The sequence below is a fragment of the Anser cygnoides genome, chromosome 17, assembly GCF_040182565.1.
Source record: "Anser cygnoides isolate HZ-2024a breed goose chromosome 17, Taihu_goose_T2T_genome, whole genome shotgun sequence".
Lineage (NCBI taxonomy): Eukaryota > Metazoa > Chordata > Aves > Anseriformes > Anatidae > Anser > Anser cygnoides.
In genome coordinates this window covers 11,548,723-11,569,379 of record NC_089889.1, presented here as the reverse complement: position 1 = coordinate 11,569,379, position 20,657 = coordinate 11,548,723, and the positions used below count along the sequence as shown (strand labels likewise).

At 51.5% G+C, this 20,657-nt stretch overlaps 2 protein-coding genes and 1 long non-coding RNA gene across 9 annotated transcripts in view; 1 reads left to right on the top strand and 2 right to left on the bottom strand.

Annotated features, from left to right (window-relative positions):
• Positions 1–273: 273 nt before the first annotated feature.
• PLA2G1B (phospholipase A2 group IB) lies at positions 274–8,600 on the bottom strand. 6 transcript variants are annotated; one of them, XM_048064046.2, is made up of 6 exons: positions 6,341–6,423; positions 5,624–5,852; positions 4,298–4,421; positions 1,848–2,005; positions 1,351–1,424; positions 274–494 (listed from the first exon to the last, which is right to left on the bottom strand). In XM_048064046.2, the coding sequence occupies exons 2-6, from the start codon at positions 5,843–5,845 to the stop codon at positions 326–328; spliced, it is 747 nt and encodes a 248-aa protein (XP_047920003.2). In that variant the 5' UTR covers positions 5,846–5,852; positions 6,341–6,423; the 3' UTR covers positions 274–325. The 6 variants fall into 6 exon arrangements, with proteins under 6 accessions (XP_047920003.2, XP_047920005.2, XP_013029176.2 ...); XM_048064048.2 differs by lacking the exon at positions 6,341–6,423 and adding an exon at positions 5,973–6,256; XM_013173722.3 differs by lacking the exon at positions 6,341–6,423 and adding an exon at positions 5,979–6,256.
• On the top strand, positions 8,567–16,880 carry LOC136786530 (uncharacterized). The gene is made up of 3 exons (XR_010825430.1): positions 8,567–10,101; positions 14,331–14,540; positions 16,763–16,880. It is a non-coding gene; the product is annotated as an uncharacterized lncRNA (long non-coding RNA).
• The window catches only part of MSI1 (musashi RNA binding protein 1), a 30,253-nt gene continuing 21,243 nt past the window's right edge, over positions 11,648–20,657 (bottom strand). Inside the window, exons 10-15 of one of the 2 annotated variants that reach the window (XM_066978628.1) lie at positions 19,683–19,763; positions 18,440–18,496; positions 15,658–15,726; positions 15,397–15,551; positions 14,873–14,962; positions 11,648–13,928 (exon numbers count right to left, since the gene is read on the bottom strand). In XM_066978628.1, coding sequence (XP_066834729.1) covers positions 14,897–14,962; positions 15,397–15,551; positions 15,658–15,726; positions 18,440–18,496; positions 19,683–19,763 — 428 coding nt within the window. In that variant the 3' untranslated portion in view covers positions 11,648–13,928; positions 14,873–14,896. The remainder of the gene's footprint in view (positions 13,929–14,872; positions 14,963–15,396; positions 15,552–15,657; positions 15,727–18,439; positions 18,497–19,682; positions 19,764–20,657) is intronic. The other variant, XM_066978629.1, reaches the window with a different exon arrangement.

Genomic DNA, 20,657 nt, shown 5'->3' with positions numbered 1-20,657 from the left:
TAGATACTTAACGTGTTTCAAGACTTAGCTATAATGGGTCATAGGAGATACTGCTTCACTTAAAAGCCATGTGAGGTAAGTTCAGGACCCCGACCTGCATTCTGCTCCCATTTAATGGCAGTCCTACTTTCCAGTGAGTTAGAAAGCTGTTGTTTGGTAGTGAAGAAAGCTCATAGATGTCAGTCATCTTTTGCGTAATACTGGTGTCCTGCTAACCAAAGCTTTTGCAGAAACTATTGCTAAGGCATAGCAGAGCCTCCACACGCAACCAGGGCACTTGCACAGAGTGTTTATTCACCTAGGTTTTCCATATTAGAAGAGACATTTATGCCTCTTTAGCAGAGGAACTGGGGCCAGGTTTTTCACTATCCATGTCATCTTCTGCACCACCTTGAAATGTGCATTGCATAGGTGTGTTAAAAACGGAGGCTGCCGGTTTGGTGTCATTAGAGCCAGCATTTTGAGGAGGAGGCGTGGGAGCACTGCCAAGAAGTCTGAAAGAAGAAAACGTCTGCAGTGAGGACTGGGCATTACCAACGTGACAGGTGACTAAACCTGCTACGCCCGTTCCTGCCTCCAATTCAGCAGCCGAGCACGTGGGAGTCAGGGTGTCTTCAGCATCACTGATAAAGGCGTAGTTACCCTGACCCTACATGGATTACATTATATATTGCACTATATGCTTTTAAGTCACTAGGGACAGTGACTTACAGTAAATGATAAACATTTACAGTAAATTTCCTGTGCATGGTTTATTACTATATGGTAGCAAGCACATATACATAACAGGCATATGAGGCTGAGACAAAGTTGTTCCTTTTTTTCTGCCAAGCTGATCCAGCACTACTAAAATTGACTTCTTGTACAGCAGGATCAGAACACTTAATCTCCTAACGTGTTCCCCCACCACCACTGGGAAATAAGGTCGCTTAACTGAGAAATGCCACAGCAAACCTAAAGTTCCAAACCAAAAGCCAATTCTGCACCACTCTAATGCTGATTGACACCTTCCCCTGTCACTCCTGGCACTATTTGTGTAGGAAGAAGCAATGCAGAGAGAGAACGGCTATCAGAAGCTGACTATGCCATTGCAGGTAGCTAGCAAAGACCTGTCTTGAGAAGTCTCTCAGCTTCTCAAGTTTCCAGTCTGGATGGAGTTATAGGAACCCCCAGGGTTGAGCAGTATAGGACACAAATCAACCACCGGCTGAAACTAACAGAAAGAGTGTTACAGAGCCTGAGGAATGATCTCTTCCCCCATTACCAGGGGGAAACACAGATCCTTCCTAGCTACCTTGTCTGCTTTAAGCCAGCCTTGATCATCCCCTACATGATTCGGTGCTCTCCTACCTTTTCTGGTTCACTGCTGCTGCACCATTCCACCAGTATTTCAGATCAGGGCTTGAAATTGTAGTTCTGTCCATCTGTGGTTGGTAAAAGCACACATTAGACAACAGCACAAAGACAGTTTTTTACGATGAACTTAGCTGAATCAACAGCTTCTGCTCTTTCTTACAGCTGTTCCTACCACGACAGGTTCCTGAGGTTTGTCTAGAGGAGCTGTGAGTACCTTACAAAGGTTGTGAGTACCCTCTCCTGTGAAAGGGGGGCTGGAGTTACCCAGAGCAAACAAAAGCTACTTCCTATTTGGCAAGCCTTGCCTTCAGCTCTGGGCAAACCCTCAGAGCAAGCTTTGTAATAGCGTCCTGCAGGATGAGAGATGTCCCACAAACTGCGCTCCAGGGAAGGAGCGGCACCCAGGAGATGGCCGGGAGGACTGTGCCTGATGGGAATGGCGTAAGCGCAGCCTCCCACCTCTTACAGTCAGATTGCTCCTACTGACAAACCTGCTTATTCGTGATTTTTGGAAAAGGACCAAAGACCCTGGGCATTGTGATCTTGGGAGGTTCAGGAGCCTTGGAGCGCAAGGGGCTAAATCCACCTTCTAGAGTGTGCATCTTTCCCCACAACTGCCTTGGATGTCGTCCTTTCCTAGTTCTTGCACCTGTATGGAAGGGGAAAAAAAAGGAAAAAAAAAAATCAGTGCCAAGTTACTGGTTTCCTCAGTCTATTCATTCAAAACCCAGGGCTTGGGCAGGACAGATGGAGTCTTCCTCTCACATAACCTGCCCTTGGGCAGCCCCAGGTAAGTAGCAACTGAAAGCAACCATCCTGGGAGGTTTTCTGGTGCCTATGGGAAAGGAAAACACCTGAGGTTAGTGTTTCTTGTCATGACACTCTGCACAGTGCAGGGGTTTTGAGACCTAAATTAAACTAGCCTTAGCAGCTGTGTTTTTAGATTACAGAAAAGTAGCAAGAGAATAAATTTACAAGAGAGGACTTTGCCTCTCCAGTCCTACTGGTCTGGCCATTTTCATCACTGATATATATATATTCACATATAATACATGTGAAAATACCTTTCAGATGCCAGATTTCTCCTGGCTGATGCTTTCTTTCTGAAAAGGTCAGGAATTTCTGGTATATGGGCTGTTAAACAGCTTTGATTTTTCTGGTTAAAGTTAAAAAAAAATCTGGATGATATTTTGGGCAAAATAACACAAGGAAGCCCATTAATCCTTTTCCTCCTATCGTATTGCTTCTGTGAGATTTTAAGTGGAAGAGTCCCCAGTGGGGGCTGCACAGCTGAGTGCTCTGTCACCTGTGCACCCAAGTCCTGGTAGATACAGGACACAGATGGACAATAAGAAATTCATACCTGCTCACACTGACAATTGGCCAGGCAGGTAACAATAAGGCTAAAAATAAAAGAGGAGGATTAAAAAAAAAAAAAAAAGCATTTTGTGTTAAAAGTCCTCACAGTATACAGCACGACTCCTGCAAACTAGAGGCGAGCAGCTTTGAGTGAATGACCCAAGTGAGCTGCTAGCCCTTGCTGAGACCCTGACAACATATGCAGCTTCAGCACATGCAAATCAGAAACAGTGCATTTTTGCTAATATGAGAGCTCTTCTGGGACATTCTGCTGTTCCTTTATCAGAAGAATCTTCCAAGAAAAAAAAAAAAAGGTATCAAAAGACAGACACATGCTGCATCCAAATGTCCAGTGTGGTCCTTGGCAAGGGCCAAGGAGAAGAAATCCAACTGGACTTTGTAATTCTAAAAACGGAATACCTGCAACAATGCAGAGTTCACAGTCTGACACAAACTGCTGCTGGTGGGAAGCAATGCTTGGTTCCTTAATCAAGCAGGGGGCATCTGACAAAAATCAGATTACGACCCCTTTAGCACTTGGCAAGACAGAGCTTACTGGATGTAATGAGGGACTCCTGTGTCTGTGCACAGAACTGGCTGTGGCTGCAGCAAGGCTCCTCGCCTGCCTGTGCAATTACTGCTTCTACAATAAAGCAGCTGTACCTGCAGGTAAGGAAAGCCAGAGATTAAGGCTGCCTTCTCACTAAGATGAGTCCCTTTGTTGTTTGGGGAAAACAGCACTGGAGCTGAGACAAGAAGCAAATGCTTTTTGATGTGTTTTCACAGCTTAGCATGAAGGGGAATAATAACCTCCATTTACTGAGCTGCACACAGCCAAATGGGTTGAAGACCGTTCCTAAAGCTCTACCAGATTTATGGTGATTGGACCTTTCAGTCAGATGGAAACTTGGAGCTGTGAATAGCTGATCAAAGAGGAAAGCTTGTTTTAAAGGGGGTGATGAAACATGGAGTTTGCAGCTCATAAGAACCACCCAAAAAAATCCAGGAAATAAGTTTCAGTTATGCCCTGCAAAACGGAAGATAAATCAGGTGTCTTGACAAGCAAGTGAATATGCCTCCCCTACAGAAACTTGCAGCAAGCGGTTTCAGTTTGGGTGCTGATAGAAAAGGGGGCGTCAATACTGTATCCAGCAGCAAAACAGCAGATATGTGGTAGTAGAAAGACCACAGAGACACCTTTCTGGTGTCTCTGAAAAATTCATGAGAATTTTTCATGAATTCATAAATGAGATAGTAGATTGGTATCACTATTCTCCCCGAGATCTTTCCTGAATGACCAGAAACAAAACTGCTTCAGGAAGCTGAAAGGCAGAGTCAAGCTAGCCAGGGTTTAAAACCAGAGTTCCAGACACAGATTGTATCTGCAAGTCTGTGTGCAGACCCCAGTACTCTTCCTTCCCACTAAGGAAAGATACCTAATTACCACATCTGTGCTTTTTCTTCTGCATCGCTAAGTATACCGTGGCAGGTAAGAAGAAAAGCTGAGCCTGAGAGGAAGAGTAACAGAACAAGTGTCTAGTACTGGTCTCTAGACACAAACGGAAACTGAAACAGTCATTACCCTGAGCATAGCTGTTTACCCTCTTCATGTCTCGTCTCAGCTGGCATACTTTCTCTTTCATCTCTGCAATGTCCATGTAGTTAGAGTAATTTAATTCTCCCTGCAGAGTCCAAAAAATCTTGGCCTAGAAAACAACAATAGAGAAGACAAAGATAAGACACTGAGAGTTCACTTCTGCACCATAAACCCACACAGGCACCATCCCTCCAGCATGTCACATGCCAGCTCTGTACAGCTTCAGAGCTCCCACGCTCAGTGACCACAGGGATATTTTATTTCAGTTACTGCTTCTGGTCTTGGAACAGAAGCACAGACTGGCATGGCAAAAGATGTTCGTATCTTCTTTGTTCTCCCCATCAGGTGGCAATAAGCCAGTCTGAGGAACCACTGGGCCGCTGTTAGACTCTGCTTTCCACAATGTTCCTTAAAGCCCTAAAGAGTAACTTTGCACAGCCCCTTCAAACCCCACCAGCACTTTGGCCATTGCCTAGTGCCTGGCACTTCACATTACGTGACAAGATCCCCTATACAAGGGCTTACTCTGAGGGGGGGGCTGTTAAATCTACTGTTAGGTCTTCTGCACCACCAAATCTATGTAAATAAGAAACATGACCAAGGGTCCAAACGTAAGCGTAGGCTTACAGAAATGCGTATGGGGCAAGAGAGACATAGAATGGATTGGCGCTCTCATCTATCCACTGAAAGGATCTAGGGAATGCTAGAATGGCCCAGCAGCAGGAGTAGATGTACTACCCACCTCAAACCTAGAGTTACTACTACAGGGAAAGACTTATAGCAAGCTTCTGAAATGCTTCCAACTGCATCCCAGCTCTCTTCCCTGCTCCGAATGGTACAGCTCAAAAGCACAGTGTTTCTTCTACATAGTGATGGTATTTTACTTTTGCCTCTACAATGTGTTTCATTTATCCCTACAAAGGGATTTCAGTAACACTTAAGACCTTTACTGCTCTACAAACAATGACCTCAGAATCAAAGCTAGTGCGTGAGGACAACAGACCTCATCTTGCACTTCCATCCCTAGAAATGATTCATCTTAGCACTGTGATGGAAACACATCCAGGAGCCTCCAGATTTCCACAGAGAACCCAGAGCGCTCAGTGTTTCCAGAAAACCCATGTACATGGACACCTGAGGAGAAACAGGAAATGAGTACCGGTACAACATGGACTATCTGGCTGTGAGACTCGCACACTCAGTTTTTATTTTATTAAAAAAAAAAAAAAAAGTGATTCACCATCCTATCTCAGTATCATCCTGATAGCCTCCAAGATCCAGGGCTCCTCCCTACGAAGACAGCGCAAGTACCTTTATGTAAGACAGCAAGCCAGCTTTTTCCTGCTCCACCTGTTTCTGCTTTCTCAAAGCCCTCTCACAGACCCGCGGGTTCCGCTCCATGGTCGAGTACAGCTCTTGCAGGCACTGCTGCGTGTAGGACACGGACTGCTCCTCAAAGTCCTCTGGGGAAATCTGCTTGCAAAACGCCGTGCTGAGTGGGTACTCGTTGTCAAACTCGTCCAGGGCCTCCATCCTCTACCTGGGCAGAGGGGAGAGGGCGGGCTGCACGCTCTCCTCACGCTGAGGGACACGGCTGAGCCATCTGCTGCCGAGGAGCCAGGGCTCCCTCCCTCAACCACGGGCAGCCCCGGGAGCCCACCCGCACCCTCCGGCCGCCCCCACCGGCGGCAGCAGCCCCGGGGGGCTCCGTCCCGGCCCGGGTGAGGAGCCCAAGGTCCTTCAGAGGCTCCCCCAGCCCGCCCCTGGCTTCCAGGCCAACGCCGCCCCTTCCCCACGGCTGCGGCCCCGCGGGCAGGGAACGGCCAAACGCCTCGGGCCGTGCCCCGAGGGACGGGCGCCTGGAGGAGGAGCGGGGGAGCCGGGGAGAGCCGCGCTGCCGCCGTTCCCCGCTCGCCCGGGAGCCGGGGGGGGGGGGGCGCCGTGAGGGGACGGGGCGGGATCGGGACTCGAACCCGGGTCCCAACGGGGCCGCCTGAGGGGGGGAGGCAGGGTGGGGGCGGGGCGCACCTGCTCGCAGCCTCCCTCCCGCTCCCTCCCCGCCTCCTCCCGGCCCCGCCCCCGCCGTTGCTCAGAGCCAATCAAAGAACGCGGTGACCCGGGGGGGGGGCGCCGCACGCGCCGCAACGGACCGTTCGCGGAGGGGGCGGGGCCTCCCGGCCTCCCTCCTGCCCCCTCCCCCCACCCCCCCCCAACCCCGTCGCGCGCGCGGCCGTTAACGGCTGCCGGGGGCGCGCGCGTCCCGTCAGGGCCGGGCGGCGGGAGAGGCGCGGGGGCGGCGTTGCTTTTGTCAGCCGGTCTTTATTAAAGGGCGCCCGCGCGCGCGGCCCTCAGGACTTGCAGTACTTGGCCTTGTCCAGCCTGTAGTGGTTCGGGTCGTAGGGCGCCTTGGCGAAGCACATGGCGGCCGTGCGGTCGCAGTTGCAGATGAACATCTCGCACGCGTCGTTGGTGCCTGAGGGAGGGAGCGGGGACGGTCAGAGCCTTCGCCTGCCTCCCCTCAACCCCCCCGTGCCACCGCCGCCGCCCTGTCGGGCGTGAGGTGCGCTCCCTGCGCGCCCTCCGGCCCCCGAGCTCCCCTCAGGTGCTGTGCGAGTGCGTGCCCCAGCCCTGCCGCCTCCTCGCTCCCTCCTTCCCTCCCTGCAGCTCTGCCTGACAGGCTGTTTGCCATTTCTCTCCGATCAGGAGCCATAAAAGCTTGGCCGTTACATTACGGATGTCTGCACAGCGCTCCCCAGCCAGCCCGCTGCCCCCACGGACTTCCGTGGGACCACAGGGCCTGATCCCCCTGAGGAGGGGACAGGTCCCCACGCTCAGCCCACGTATCCTCCAGCACCACCTCGCGCTGAAGCCTTCTGGGCCACCTCGGAGGCATCTACGGCAGCGCTGAGTGCGGTGCCTGCAGCCAGCCCACCCGGCACGGCCTTCTGCTGCGCCTCCGTGCCACGGGAGGATTCAAAGTCACGCGGCCCCGGTCCTAACTGAAGTGCTGAGCAAAGCAGAGTGACACGGAGGAGGACGTACTGCTACACGTAATCGCCTTGTTAGAGCAGCTGAACTTGTATGTCTCCGTGTAGGGGTTGTCCACTAAGGTGGTGCACGCTGGCAGTTTCTTAGCCTGAGTGTAGCAGTTATCGTGTGTTTGACAGCACCTGGAAAACAAGGAGGAAGAGGTCGGAAAACACCAGAAATGCAAACTCAGCTGACCTGTAAGACATGTAAATACGCTAGTATTTACAAATATGCTTTGACAAGGCGCTGAACAAAAAAAAACCCCTCAAGATACCCAGTGATAAGAGGGAGAGGACACAAAGGACCTCAAAGGGACACAGAATCATAGAATATCCTGGGTTGGAAGGGACAAGGGTCCACAAGGATCCACAAGGATCATTGAGTTCAGCTCCTCCTCTGCCAGCTAATGTTCCAAGTACACGTGTGGTTACTGCAGCCTGGCAGCTGACGAGCTAACAGCTGGCACAATCCGCTGCACCTTGGCTATCAGTCTAATGTGATCTCCAAACTGGCAAGCTACTTCTTAGCATTTTGCAGCTCAGCCCTAAGAGGTCAATGGTCAAGCACTGGGTAGTGGGCTCACAAGTGCTGTCTGGGCTGCCAGGCCAGCACTGCTGAAGAAAAAAAAAGGAAAAAAGAAAAAAGTGTGGGAATGAATGCAACATAGCTGCCACAGAAGAGAAAGTAGAATGCATTGCTTGGATTATATTTTACCCTAGTAATAAGACCTTCAGGTGTGATACTACACAACCTTTTTTCCTTGAACCAGTCTTTAGGAGAATGCTTTATCCATAGCAGCCAGAGAGTTTTGTGAGCATTTTTTCACGTGTAGGGCCAGCTAAGGAGATGCAGGCATGCAGAAATGAGAAGGCGCAAGCTAAGAAACGTGTATGTAAAAGCAGAGTTGTACAAACCTGTCAAGTTCATCCACTGGTGTCCCACTGCCTCCCAAGCCACAATAGCAGCCGTAGCCATCAAACTCAAGCAGAGGGTGACTGCCCGGGATGGCGCATTGGATCATGCTGCGCAGCTGCCACACTGCACGAGGTGAGACATCAGCGCTGGCAGCACCCACTGAGGAGAAACACAACGGTTAGAGTTAGGCATGGTATTACCAGTCACGGGCACGCTGAGAGGGGCGAGTGCCACCTACGCACCTGACAGCAGGAAAAGCAGGGCAAGGGACTTCATTCTTGCAGGTCTTGACAATGAGGTTGGTCCTAAAGAAAACGCAGCTCTTTATACTGCAAGCTCACCTTGAAATAGAAATGAGGTCAACAAGCCAGTATTTATGTTACTGAATGCAGATTTCTTCTATCAGGGGCTGTAGACAGCAGCTTGTGACACGACCAGCTGAAGGCCAGTGGAGTTCAAACTCTGGAAGCCAAGAGGGCAAATATTTGCTTCCTATGATTTTTGCGATTAAATTATTTTAATGGTCGTATTAGAAGACTGCCTGAAAGATCTGGACATTTTTAAGGGCTCTCTACTAAAAAATATAGCGATGTGGTAGTTACACTGAAGAATACTGGCACTAACAGCCAGTTACTAATACTTGTATACTCTTTTTATGGTATCCCACTTATCATTCTTCTTATATCTCTGCGTTGATTCACCTGGCCTAATTCAGGGAACGAGATACAAGTTGTTCACTTATCCCCAGTGACCCTTGGCACGAGCAGAAAAAAATAAAATAAATAAAAAAAATAGTTTTAACTTTGAAGCCATATAGGAGAAAGAAGTACTACTAGGCAAAAACCAGGAGCCAAGCAACGTGGAAATCCTCTGAAATTTCTCGGGAGAAGCAGCATAACAACCACGACAAAGGAAAGTGTGAACACAAGGAGATGGTAACACATTGGTGGTAGGATGACTGTGGGAAATATTAACTGAAATATTCAGCAGGATTTTCCCTGAGGCTTCAGAGATGCAGAGAACCAAGAAGAAGGATTGTTGGAGTGCAGGGACAGACATGGCGTTATCCAGTCAAGGTCTGTGTGTTACCACATCACCAGGTACACGGCAAACCTAGTGGAGCTAGGTGAAACTGGAGAAGCCTCCAGGCAATCATATTTTGATGGCATATGCTGCCATTGGGCTCCTGAAATCACCATCATGTTTTGTGTGTTTAGACTTACCGTCTTCAGAGCAGCTACATTTGCAGCCCTCTGGAAAGCAGAAGAGCATGCTGGCTGTGCGGTTTCTTCCCTTTAACTATCCATTTTGATTTCCATCCATCAAAATCTGCCTGATAAATGCAGGTCTTCCTTTTAATACAATGCCTGTCCAGAAGAAACTACCTTTTCTTCCTTTGAGATAGAACCTCTGTTCTTCAAGTAAGCAAAATTAATTTTTATACTAGATAGTCTGTAGATTTAACTAAGTGTATGGGGATAAAATAGTTTCCCTCCAGGTTGTGTACCTTTGGCCAGCCTTACTCCAGTAACTGCTGAATCCATTTCACACCCATCGCCAGGTGAACGGTAACATTGCAAATGGAAATAACCCGTGATTAGCTGGTGATAGCCAGCTGATTTCAGATACAAGCAGGTGGCACAATACACATCCCTCTGGCAAAGCCAACGTTACCTGGCTTAAACAAGGACTTGTGGCTTACATGACTTCAGAGGAGTTATGCCAGAAACGACCTGTGCTTAGAAGTTTCAAGGTACACAGCGTACCATAGCTCCGACAGCAGTTTCTCCATCAGCAAAGCAGAGCCCCTTTAGGCCCTTTGGTTCTCTACACCAAGGCACGAGGTGAGTTGGATCCAAAAAAGGGTAAGAAAGTTTTTTGCAGTCAGCCGGGAGTCCAAAATACTGCACTCGTATTCAGACCCCAGAGGCTCTAATGCTGCCAAGGCTACAGGTTTGGCATTTTTACACACTCGAGATATTAATTGTGGACTATTCCCTTGATAGTAAGAGTCTGCATTTATTTCTAAAGCATGAATCAAGCCTTCAGTTTTAAGAGTAAGGAAAGAGAAAACAGCCTAAAATCCAGAGTGCTTATTCAGGAAACTTGGGTTCAGCACCCTTCAGTAGGATCAAATGCACGTTTCTGTAGGCGATGGTGAGGACATCTTCCCCTTCAGAGAGGCTGAAACTACATCAGGGTGCCCAGAGCACCCAGGGTGCTGACACAACCATAGGGCATCTAGCTAAAGCTAGGTCTGCTGCTGAGCGACCAGAACCATTCTGACTTTTCTGATTGCTCACAAGCTCTCTGATGCCCCAAGATTCCCCACTCACAGGTTAGCTAAGGCCAAACAGATGCTGGGTTATAGACTCGAGATTCCTGTGTCCTAATAGTGAGAACATCAAACAAACATTAAAGACTGATGTAAAAAAAGTCGGTGTCCCCATTTATGTAGAAAAAAGGATTTAATCTTTTACCCACAGATCAATCTGCTGACTTTCCCTTCAATATCCATTTAAGTGATATTCTCATTCTCCTTTGGCTACCTTTCCTTTTTTAATGTTTTATTTCTCTTTTCTTTTACCAATGAACCTTAGGTTCCTTCTGTGGTTCCTTCCTCCCCATTTCTCACCTTTATTATTGATGTTGCTAAGAAAACCTCTATTACACTGGCCTTTTAAGTCACTAAAACGCTGTCATATTTTGGATTTCATAATCTGATTTCAACAAAAGGACCACCCAGAGTGGGAAAGTGAGCATGTGAGCAGCACAAGAGTGCGTTATGAGAAAACTCCCAGAAGGGTACGGATTTTTCCACCAAAGCTATTTTTGGCTTCCCCAACCTGTACAATATACAAAGCTGCTGGTGCTCAGTACGATTTTGAGGACACCTCAATTTACAACTCATTCCTAAATTCACAGGCTTGAGCCTTACGTTATTTCTGAGAATTCTCTATGATTAAGACCTGCTAGAACAGGTCTGTTACACTGCTGGAATTTACTGTTCTCTTGTAGTGTTATCTACTAAGGAATTTTCTTCCTCTCTCTTCATTTTATTTTCTTAGATCTAGCCTCCTTGGTTCACCATAGTCAATGAATCCAAAGAACATCTGAGCCAACCTTCTAAGCGCCCCAGTGTCTCCTCCCTTCTCGAGCCTATAAATATCTGTACAAAACCTCTGTAATGTAAAGAAGAGGCACAATCTCTGCTAAACGCGGATCCACCTCACATTATAAACTGGGCCGCTGCCAAAGGCTGGGAGCAGAACACACAGTCAGAGCCCTGGGGCTTTTATCCTAATGGCAGGATGCGCCTCCTGCCAGCTCCCAGTTCACCTGCAGTCTCCTCCACTGGAAAATCTCCCACGCCCAAAGAACGAGAGAGGACAGTTTTCAAATAATTTATTAGGAATTTAAAACTGAAATCTGGAAAAAGGGTTACAGGTGTGGAGAGAACAAACATTGGAGTGTAATAACTTACTGGCTTAAAAACACAGCTTTATTATTTTTTTAAAAAAATGCCCACCCTGAAACCGGAGCCCCAGCCTCCAGGCAGTGGCAGCACTGGCCAGAGAGTGAATCGCAGCCCAGCAGCAGCACGGCTGGCCTGGGATGTCTGGAGGGGGCACGGAAGCAGTTCAGCGCGTATACCAAGAGGGAGGAAAGCGCTGTCCGCAGACCCAAATTTGAAGTATATAGAATAAAAATAAACCCAATAAAATGCAGCTCTTCTTTACTTAGGAAATATTTAAAAAAACAGACATACAGACTCTTGTCTCAGTAACAAAAATTATTGCTTTGTGTTTTCAGTACTGATCTGTTAAGTACCCTCTTACCTAAACAGAACTCTCCAAACATATCGCCCAGGTCAGGACAAGCTCCGGCACACGGGGAGGGGAGGGATGGAAGAGAAGAGCCATGTGGGCACGGCGGCCCTCCCGGTCCTTTCCTCAAAGCCCCTCTCCCTTACAAGGGCTCAGTTTGGGGGAAGAGAGGGAATGATTTTTAAAACTTAAGATGAAGCTGTTATTTCCCTGGGAAAAGAGTTTGGCTGCATCTTAATAAAAGGCTTAATCACCCCCCTTAACAAGGTCTTTGGTTCACTGAAATCCAGACCCAAACCTGCCCCGTATGCTCCTGCGGGAGGCTTCCCCTGGCACGGCGCTCCTCGGCAGGGGCCTGGCGCCAGGGGAAGCCCCGGCAGCTCCTGGAGAAGGGAGCAGACCACCTCCGCACGGGACAACGGACAAATTCCCACAGTCTTCAGAACACAGAGTAAAGCAAATGGGAAGCTGCGATTCTATAATTCATATAATCCCTGAGAAGCCCTTAACCCGCCCCCAAATCACCACCCTAATGCTTTTCTCCCCGTTAACGCCTCCCCAACCCAGCGCCCTGCCCTTCAGAGAACGACCACCCACATCTCCCCCTGGCCCTGGCTGCCTCCCCTTTCCGATACCCTCGCCTCCGGAGGAGGATCCCTTTCCCAGGAAATCTTGACGCAAGCGATAAGTGTTTGGAGAGTGGATTCCTTTCAAAGTAACCAAGACAAACAGTGGCGGCAAAGCCCTTTACCTAAAGCCAAACCAGACGCTGGCACTGCGGAGCCCAGTGATGGAGTCTGTACATCGAGCGATTGGAAGCAGCTTTAACCCGCTCAGCAAAACAGCCGATGGCCGGTACGTTTCACCCCCGCCCCCACCCCCCCTTTCATCTCATCAGAGGTCTTAAAATCTTACAGTAAAAGGTGTACAAAAAAAGAACGGAGTCCTGTCAGGATTCTGCTGGAGAGTATTGCTCACACTGCGGCACCAAGTCCAGGACCTGGAGCTGCTCCTCGGAGCCAGGCTGCACGTGGCAGCCAGGTTCAGCTCGCGATATTTACATATTATACAGAAGGAAAAAGAAAATCCCACGTAAAACTAAACCTAGGAAAACAAAAAAAAAATCTTTCAGCTGTAAGATAGTGTTTTTCACTTAGCAAAATATACATTTGTTTTGTTCCATAGCGATGTCCAACGTTTTCGGATCCTTGGAGTTTCACACTTTTCAAAGCCTCACATTTACAAAACAGAAACAATTAAAAACAGTTTCTTTAAAAAAAATAGAAATACATCAGTTCCTCTCAGCCTTTGCTCTCTCTGCGTCTCTTTCTTTCCTTCAGAACTGCATTCTTGTTACATACCGTGCTTTAAAAACACTGACGACAACAACAACAGAGTTGAAAATATTCAAAACAGTTTCAAAGCCAAATAAAAATACTCCTCGATAAAAACTACCTAACACAATCACAAAGCCAATTCATAAAATATGTCTACTAGCTCGGGAAAGAGCAAACAACAAAAAGAAGGGGGAGCCCCAAAAAAGATAAAAAAATAAAATAAAAAAATAAAACTAACAGCTAATAAAATAAATAAAAGAAGAACCGGTGGGCTGGGGGCAGGGAAGGGGGAAGCGTAAACCGTCGGTGGTTAGTAAGAAAGCGAGATGATCTCCTCGGGTTCAGTCCAGTGTGGTCTGGTCAAAGGGAGAGATCAGGGCAGGGCGGCAGGAGCCTGGCAGCCGGCCGGCAGTGTGCAGTTTGACTCGAGAAAAAGGTAACCGTGGCTCATCCCCCGAGGCTCACCAGATCCTCCAGCCGCTGTCCTCGGTTAGGTCACTGGGGAATCTGCGGGACACAGCAGGGGGAGGAAGGGACAGGATCTAGAACAACCAACAGCTTTCCTCTCGGGGCTTTCTCCCAGGGTTACCTGGCAGGAATACTGAACACCCAGACCTGCCCCGACACGGGCTTGCCCTGCACCTCGCTGGCACAGCAACGGGGCACAGCAGAGCTGCTTCCCTCTTCAACGGCACGTGCAGGCCTCGCAAACAAGGCTCCACACGCCGTGCAGCCGGCCTGCCCCGACCTGCGGAGCTCCTGGCTCCGGGGAGGCCGCAGCCAGGCAGGGTCCAGCCACTGCTCCAGCACTCTGCTCAGCGCCCTGCCAGGCTCCGGGGGCCTTGTCCGGACACCCTTCCCTGCCAGTTGTTCCCTCCTTTTTAAAAAGTTTATTTTTTTCTTTTTAAGCCAAGAAACTTCAGCCGTGTTTGCAAACCAGCGACCATCCACCAGCTCCCTCCCAGGCCCAGCTGAGGACCAGAAACAGAACTGATCACACCCAGATTCCCCTCTGCCCTTCTTCTCCCAGACAGGAGGAGGAGAGGAGGAGGAGGAGAGGTGGTCTCAGCAGCAGTGAGAACAACCAGCCGCACGGAGGAGGCTCCCCCAGCCGCACAGGTGAGCCAGGCTTGTCTCAGGATCACCACGGGGTCATGATTCTGGCCAAGCCTGCAGACCTTCCCTCTTCCTGTCAGTGCTCTCATCTCCTCCCCCTCTGCACCCAGACACGAAGCGATCCCTCCACAACACTCCCAGCCCGAGGAGCAGGGAGCAGGAAGCCAACCTGTCAAGCCCCTGGTGTGGAACAGAGCCCTGGGCTGGCCACAGGACTCCCTGCATGGGCTGGGTCAAGCCAGCGAGCCTCCCAGCAGCCTCCACAGCTCCTGCTGGGAGCCCAAGCTCAGAATTTCCCCTCTCTAACTACCCGTCCCTGTTTGAAGCTCTCTTACCTCCTGCCTCCTTGGTCCCCAGCTTCAGTGATACCCATTGGTAAAAGCTGTTGCAATCAAGGGACCCTGCGAGGAAAGAGTTAAAACCCCCTGTTAAGCAAACAAAAGAGAAGTGAAGAAAATTACTACCAAAACATATTCAGTCGCGGTTCAGATGCTGGGAGAGCAGTTCCAGTTGCAGGTGCTAGGACTAAGGAGCCCAGCAACCCACTGGACACTGCGTCGGGGCCAAGGTGAGCTTTTGGAACATCTGGGCCAGGTAAGGGGAAGGTCTGGAGATCAGGACCTTGAGTCGTGGCTGGGGAGAACCAGCGGAGCCCAGGGAAGCAGGCTCCCAGCGAGCTGCTGCACCCTGCACCAGCGGCAGGCAGCGTGGGGCTCAGCGGTGGCACGGCAGGTGGCATTTCCCAACCAGAAAGCACTCTGCACCCCTTCTCGCCTCCATCGCCGCGTGGAGATGCGGCCCCTTCCCCTGCCCCTGCCATCATCCTCCCCCTGCGCAGAGCCCGCCAGGGAACACTCACCCCTAGGCTGTGGCCGAAGCCGGTGCTCGGGGCTGGGCTGGCAGCGCTGATGTAACTGCTGACCCCTGAGTCCTGGTTGGCGGCTCCGTAAAGCTCCGCCATCGGCCCGGGGCTGGTGGTGCCCAGAAATCCGCCGGTGCGACTGGGGGTGGAACCTAGGGGAGGCAGCAAAACTACAGAGTGAAGATCCCAAAAACGCAGGCCCGTCCCACCCCCCTCCCGCAGCCCGCGTGCCACCCCGGGGAGGAAGGTGGCAGTTACCTGTCCCTCGCACCACGGCTGCCGCAGCCGCTGCCGCCGCCATTGGTCCATACGCAGTGAGGGGGATTGCTGCAAAGGAAGGGACAGGCACCTCAGGGGCTTGGTGGCTACACGGGGAATTCCTCAACGGGAGCCTTCATTCCCCCGCTGCGAAATTCCAGGGCCACACAGGTGTATCGGCCTCGTGCAGCGCGCAGGACATCCAAGGAGGAGAGCAGGGGAGCGCCCAGCCCTGCCTCCCCCAGTACCCTTTGCACGGTGAATGTCCCGGGGGGACACGAGCCATGCTCTGCTAACCCCACATCCCGGAGCAGCTGAGGGACGCGGAAAAGCTGAACCAGAAAGACAGTTAAATCCAAAGCTATTACAGATACAAATTCTGGCTATAAACGTGGAGAAACCCAGCAGCTCAGTGATCTGAGGCTCAGCCCCTCCCCTCTGTTTTGACACCATTATTTTAACAGCCTCTTTCTACCTATTTCTCTGCTCAAGACACGCCATCCTCCCCACTTTCACACCCGAACTGCTCAGCCCCTTGCTGCTCCTTGTAGAAGAGCAGGAAACATATACCTAGGGAGCAGGAACTAAAAATGGCTTAATTAAAACAGTAAGTCTTAATTTATACGTAGCAGTTTTAATTCCCAACTCGACTGCCATAGGCAACCAGCCCTCGGGGCAGGAGGCATCCAGCCAGCGTGTTTCTCTTTGCCCTTAAAATGACTGGGTCAGCATTTCATGCTTGAATGTGAAATTCACTGTGCTTCTGTTTAGAGCACCATAAAAAGAGGTCAGAACAAATCAATCACGTTAAGGCTGAAATCCAGACTAGCTTATAAGGGAATATTTAGTAGCAGGCACCAGCCTGTTTCAAGCAAACGTCATAGAGGGCTTTTATCTGGGTTTGCCTCTCATTGCAGGCCCTGGGCCAAGGCGAGCATGTTGCAGCTCCGCATCGCCCCCAAAGACACCGTTCTGGGGAGGAAACGCTGCTGGCAGCCGCCCTTCTGCCCCGCCGTTGCTTCAAGGCCCTAAAACAGATGAATTAATACGGTTTTAATGAGAACAGGGGCCAGGCCTTCTCAAAGACTCCAATTCTTTTTTCCAGGAAAATCCCCTCTTGCTTTTGCGGGCTGTCTACGGAGAAACCAGGTTGGCGTTGTGATGACAAAGCACCTGCACGTTCTCTCTCGGCACGCTGGAGCAATCAGCCCCGCTTGTGCCATCCCCTCAGCTCAGCTCCACTTGCCAAGCCCATTTACAGGCGCTCAGCCACTTGAGGCACAAGGGCCCTCCAGCACTGCGCAGCTCGCGGGGCCTTTGTAGGAACCGAGGGGGCCCCGCACTTCGCGGGACCAGCTCCAGCCTATACATGGGAACCTCTCGGCCTCGCCAAGAGGCTGCGCAGCGACTGCTTAGCAGTAGGTAAGCGTAACGGGGAGGGAAGAATGCCACGATCCCCAGCTGGTACTTCAGCGAGACACTCAGGACTGGAAGCTGGCGTGGCACCCAGCCAGGCAAGCAGCATTAAGAACTTGTTGTTGTGCAGGGCCCTGGTGCACCCCAGCCGCCGGTGACAGCGGGCCCCAGGCCGTTCACCTCCACGAGGAGAGGCACGGTGCAGCCCGGCGTGGACCTCGGAGGGAAGAGTACTTTTTTGTCAAGTCACCGATGTTCCTCTACAAATTTTATAGGTTTTGCTGGAAAAATCACACATGCAAATACACAGCGAACCCAAATCTCCTTTGTTTGGCAACCAAAGGGCTTAGAGACGGGGTCAGATGCTTATGCAGTTGCATCCCTGATGGCAGGGAGGGATATTGTTAAGAGGGAGCTGGGATTTAATCTCTTCCTACCTCCCTCAGGGCAATTTGTTCATTGGTGGCTGCCAACCTCAGCATCCCGCGGAGCAGAGACTCCCTGAGGACCGACATGGTTTGGTGCCACCCTTTCAGCCCTGTTCGTACCGATAGTTTGGGGGGAGCTTCTCAAGAAGCCTTTCCACACCCCCACTGCAGAGATTCACACCCTGAAACAGGTGGGGGCAAGGAAGCGCTGGAGAGGAGGACCACCATGGACATGAGATGGCACACGGGGAGCGGGGTGCTACACAAAGCTGCTCTTCTACAACAGATACCATGGACGCGACAGAGCTGGGGGAAACGTGGCCGTGGGAGGGAGAGTCGACGGAAGGAGCATCGCCTAGAGAAGACACTGCACACGATGCAGGGGCTGGGGATCCAGAGGGTATTTACACTCTGAGCCAGGACTAGCCCTGGAGCACAGCCCTCTGCCCTCGTTTCATTCCACAGTACCCTACAGGAACTGAGGGACCCTACGCCTCCTGCACAAGGACGTGGGAGTAGTGACCAGGAGTGCCCCACGCCCTCTCCCTCCTCCCAGCACTCCAGAACTTGTCCCTGCAGCAGCTCAGGTTAAGGTCATTGGTGGACCTTCGAGAAGTCACCCTGCTCTCTGGAGTTTTCCATATCTGACTTAGACCCAGCCCAGGGCGAGGAGCTAAAAAAGAGGCCAGCAGCAGGAAATGCCATTTCGGAATTACACGCCTTCACTTGGTGTGACCTGCACTGCCCTTCTCAGAGGCAACGCACAGGGCTCTGCTTCCCTCTCCACCTTTCCAGCCCCAGCTGTGGGCGGAGCTCGCACGGAGGGAATAAGGAACACTTGCAGTCTAACTGCATCAGGCTGTGGAGCACAACACCACCGGAACAGCCCAAAGCCCCCTTTTCCCAGCTTGTGAGTTTAGGAAATGAGCGGGACTGACCTGTGAGCTCAGGGAGGACGGGGGCACTCGGGAGAGGGGTCCGCTCTACACGGAACTCTAAAAACGAAATGCAAGACAGCTTAGGAACTCATCAACCACCCCGAGGGAGACCCCGCAGACAGACAGCAGCCAGGGCCGCTGTGGGAACAGGCTGCGACCGGGCCAGTGCCTTCTTTAAACTAATTTATAACTGGTGCTGAAAGGTGCTGGGCTCCCGCCCCAGACACTGAAAGGATCCGTTTGTCCTTAGCATAAATCTGGCAAGGGAGGGCAAGCACAAGCTTCACCTGCAGCCCGGCCCAGGTTTTACAGCGAGGCGCTCGAAGCCACGGTGACCGAGAGCCACAAAGGGCATTCGCAGAGAGCTTCCAGGCAGCCAGGAGGCAACAGCAACTTTCAGCCCCAGCCAGCCCGGGCCTGCCGGGGGGAAGAGCCGACTTCCCACTCCCAGCCCCTGCCGCCAAGGCTTCGTGTAAGAACCGTGAGAGTGAGGGGGGAGGTAAGGAGGGGATGCTCGGAGTTGCCACTTCTCTAGAAAACAGCGAGGCGGTCTTTTTTCTCTGAGCGTGCTCTGCCTCGTTCCCCAGGCTGACAGGGAAGGGGAGGGAGAAGAGGCCCCGGGCAGCTCTGGCAGCTGCGGCACAGCAGGCTCCAGCCATTGATGGCAGCAGCAGTGTCCTGAGCGCACGGCGGGGCTGGGAGCTTGAAACCCCCCCCAAACAGGAGGGACGGGCAGCCCGCGGCCCAGCAGGGGCTCTGCAGGAGCTGCGAGTGGTCCAGGCACGGCTCACAAGGCAACCGCAGCACGCAGGCGCCTGTGTTTTGGGTGCCGAGGGGTTCCCCAGCCCACGGCAAGCTACAATTCAAACTCCCCTGCTACTTTCAGAGCGGTGGCAACTCTGGTAAAGAGAGACAGACACACACAAAGGCAGCGAGACAGGCAGGGCTGCGGGGGCCCTCCCGGGTAACAGCAGCAGCCCTACGGAGGAGGCTAACATAAAGGGCAGCAGAGCAGCCTAGGGCTTTTCCTGTCACCGGGGTGTGAGGGTAATCCTAATGAAGGACAGGCTGCTCCCACCTATTCCAGGGCTTCTCCCCTCCCCCTTCCACATCCGTCTCCAATTTAAAGAGAGACCAAAAAGGGGGGGAAAAAGGGTAAAAGGGGCAGAGCCTGGGTCACGGATCATGCCAAGGACTCCCGTCACCTGAAGGTAGGCCGCAAGAAGGAGCGGGGAGCACTCACCAGGGAACTGGTAAGTGTAGCCGGGTGCGATGCCAGTGTAACTTCGACTCGCATAGGTGGCAGCCTGGAAGCCTGGATAACCTGGGGAATAGAAAAGGGCGCTGTTACTGCAGCCTCACGGGGTCCCTCTCCTCGGTGCCCGGCTGCTCACGAGCAGCGTGACCATTAGCCTTAGAAAGAACAAACACGACCAACAGCAGAAAATCCAGGGAATTGCTGAGGCAGAGAACAGGATGCGTGTGAGTCGGTGCTTTAACAGGCCCGTTTACTTTTTCCCTCGCTCCCAACATGTAGGGACACGAAGGTTTCCTTCTCGGAAGCTCACAGCTCCGCAGACTAAGGCTTTCTGACACGTCAGCTGGACTTAGGGACAGACCGGGGAGGTGGTGGCATCTGAAAGACTGAAAGCTCTGAGTCACTTTCGCACCAGAGATGCTGGCAAATGCAGGCAGAGCACTTCTTCCTGGAGCCGGGCAGGAGGACAATGCCTGCCATTCCCGGGAAGCTGTCCACCTCTACAGCACAGGCCTGTGAGAACACAGGACGTTGACTCAGAGATGAATATTTGATTTGAGATCTCCCAAGAAATGAATACATGGATTCTGCAATGACTCAGCTCGAGCCTTGCTACTTTAAAATTCAGATGGCTTAGAAAAGGCAAAAGCCCAAACCACAGGCTGAAGGTTTGTTTTCCTTCAGTAAATCCAGTGAAAACATTGGGGGAAAAAATGCCCTTTTGGGGGTTTTGTTCAGTGACTGCCTGTTACTCGGCAGGCTTAGCGAGGAAAGCCAGGCTGAGTACAGCCTGTCCAGCAGCACCAGCGATGATCCTGAGCAAACAGAGTGCTCCTGGTTCGGCTCAAGGCTGGCCAGAGCAGGGGGAGGGAGGAGGGCTGGGAACAGTGGCCATGCTGGAAGGTTCATGCTCGTATCTCAGATCCAGGCACGAGGCTTTTGTACACCTGGAAGTGGAGG

Bases quoted from the DNA above. Each gene is read 5' to 3' on its own strand.
- PLA2G1B (XM_048064046.2), bottom strand. From the start codon at position 5,845: ATGGAGGCCCTGGACGAGTTTGACAACGAGTACCCACTCAGCACGGCG. The intron at 4,422-5,623 runs GTACTTGCGCTG...GTTGTTTTCTAG, and splicing joins GCTTGCTGTCTTACATAAAG to GCCAAGATTTTTTGGACTCT. The intron at 495-1,350 runs GTAGGAGAGCAC...TTCTTCTTTCAG, and splicing joins GCAGCAGTGAACCAGAAAAG to ACTTCTTGGCAGTGCTCCCA.